The 1,710-nt window shown below is 43.3% G+C and overlaps 1 protein-coding gene across 1 annotated transcript; it reads right to left on the reverse strand.

Moving 5' to 3' along the window:
* Window positions 1-638: 638 nt before the first annotated feature.
* Window positions 639-1,016, reverse strand: LOC137652832 (craniofacial development protein 2-like). Its single transcript, XM_068386232.1, has one exon. The coding sequence runs from the start codon at window positions 1,014-1,016 to the stop codon at window positions 639-641; it is 378 nt and encodes a 125-aa protein (XP_068242333.1).
* Window positions 1,017-1,710: the final 694 nt, after the last annotated feature.

A 1,710-nucleotide genomic window follows, 5' to 3' on the forward strand; every position in this document is an offset into this window, starting at 1 on the left:
TTTACAACTTTCTCAATCTCTTCACTCCACCAACAACTCCTTTTCTTCCCATATGATACCAGATGTCTCTCCTAGCAGCTCCTTTCCGTGCCTTCTTATTACTGCTGCATTTTGTGTCCACCATTCTTGAACTTCTTCAATTCCTATATCAATATCGTCCAAAACCCTCCTCTTAAACTCTCTCATCTTATCTCCTTCCCTCACTAGTTTGTACCATTTAATTTTCCATATCCCTTTACCTTTAGCTTTTCTTCCCCTTTTTAGACCTAAGTCCATACATAGCAGTCTGTGTTGGGGGCCACATGGTCAACTTGGATAACCTTGCAGTTCTTGACCTCCACCAGCTTTAACCTTTTATACAGGAAGTAGTCAATCTGGGAACATCTTCCCCAACTCCTATAAGTTATTAGGTGTTCCCTTTTCTTCTTAAAAAATGTGTGTACTATTGCCACTTCAAATGACAGCAAAGTCCACTACACTTTCTCCTTCTGGGGTTCTCTCCCCAATTCAATGGCCCCCATGCACCAAACCAATTGCCCCATTTTCACTTCTAACATCCCTATTCAATTCTGCCCCCAATGTGACCCTTTCAGGTTCTTCAAGTTATTACATTACTCATGCATGTATCTCCAAAAATCTCACTTGTCATCTTCTGTGCAACCAACTTGTGGTGCATATGCACTTATAATATTCATAATCTCTCCTCTTCGACGCATCTTCAATCTGATGATACGGTCATTCTTTCTATGCACATCTATCAAGGCATTTTTCAGCTCACCAGAGAGTATTAGGCCAACTCCATATCTACCTTGTTTATTTGTTCCACTAATATATAGCTCATATCCATCACTGATCTCTTTAGCCCTATTCCCCTTACATAGTGTTCCCTGCACACATATAACATCTACTTTCTTTTCCCTCATCAAGTCAGCCACTTCTCTACCTCTCCCAGTCATGAACCTAACATTAAGCTGACATATTCTGAATCCAAAGTATGCTCGCTTCTTTAGCTGCATCCGCTCCTGATGCAGTATATAACGGATTTTGAGCGAAGCGAAAAATCTATTTTTGGGTGAGATAGCCATGTCGTCCTGATGGAAGTTCCTATAGGGTAGCTTCCTAGGGTATATTACAACTACGGCGATATTCCCAGAGAATTTACCTTAAGGTACCAGAATTCTAACTCCTGGAGCGAGTATCCCTCGTGAAAGGGATATCGCGACATATCAGAGGACGTATTCTAGACACGTCACATGGCAATCTACTACCTAAATAGAGATTCGTCTCGTAAGAGGGAGATTGACGAGATACGAATTCGGGAAGAAAAAGGGGGGAGCCGCTCCCAAGGCCTCCCAATCCCCCGATTCGTATGCGTGCCTGGCGCCAATCCTGGCGCCATCTGTATTCCTTGTAGCGTACACGAGGTGCTACAGATACTGTATGTAGGGAGGGGTCCTACAGTCCTTTCTTAGAAAGGCGAGGGCGGGTCCATCAGGACGACATGGCTATCTCACCCAAAAATAGATTTTTCGCTTCGCTCAAAATCCGTTTTTTGGGCTCAAGCCATGTCGTCCTGATGGAAGTGTACCAGAGCATTACTGTATCTGTGGATTCTCAGAACGTGCCGTACTCCCCGGAGATATTTATTCCCGGTCGACTAGACCTAGAGACCTAAGATGTTACCGTTATACATCTTTTCAACTAACTATA

This window comes from Palaemon carinicauda, chromosome 14 (assembly GCF_036898095.1).
Source record: "Palaemon carinicauda isolate YSFRI2023 chromosome 14, ASM3689809v2, whole genome shotgun sequence".
In the NCBI taxonomy this organism is placed as follows: Eukaryota; Metazoa; Arthropoda; class Malacostraca; order Decapoda; family Palaemonidae; genus Palaemon; species Palaemon carinicauda.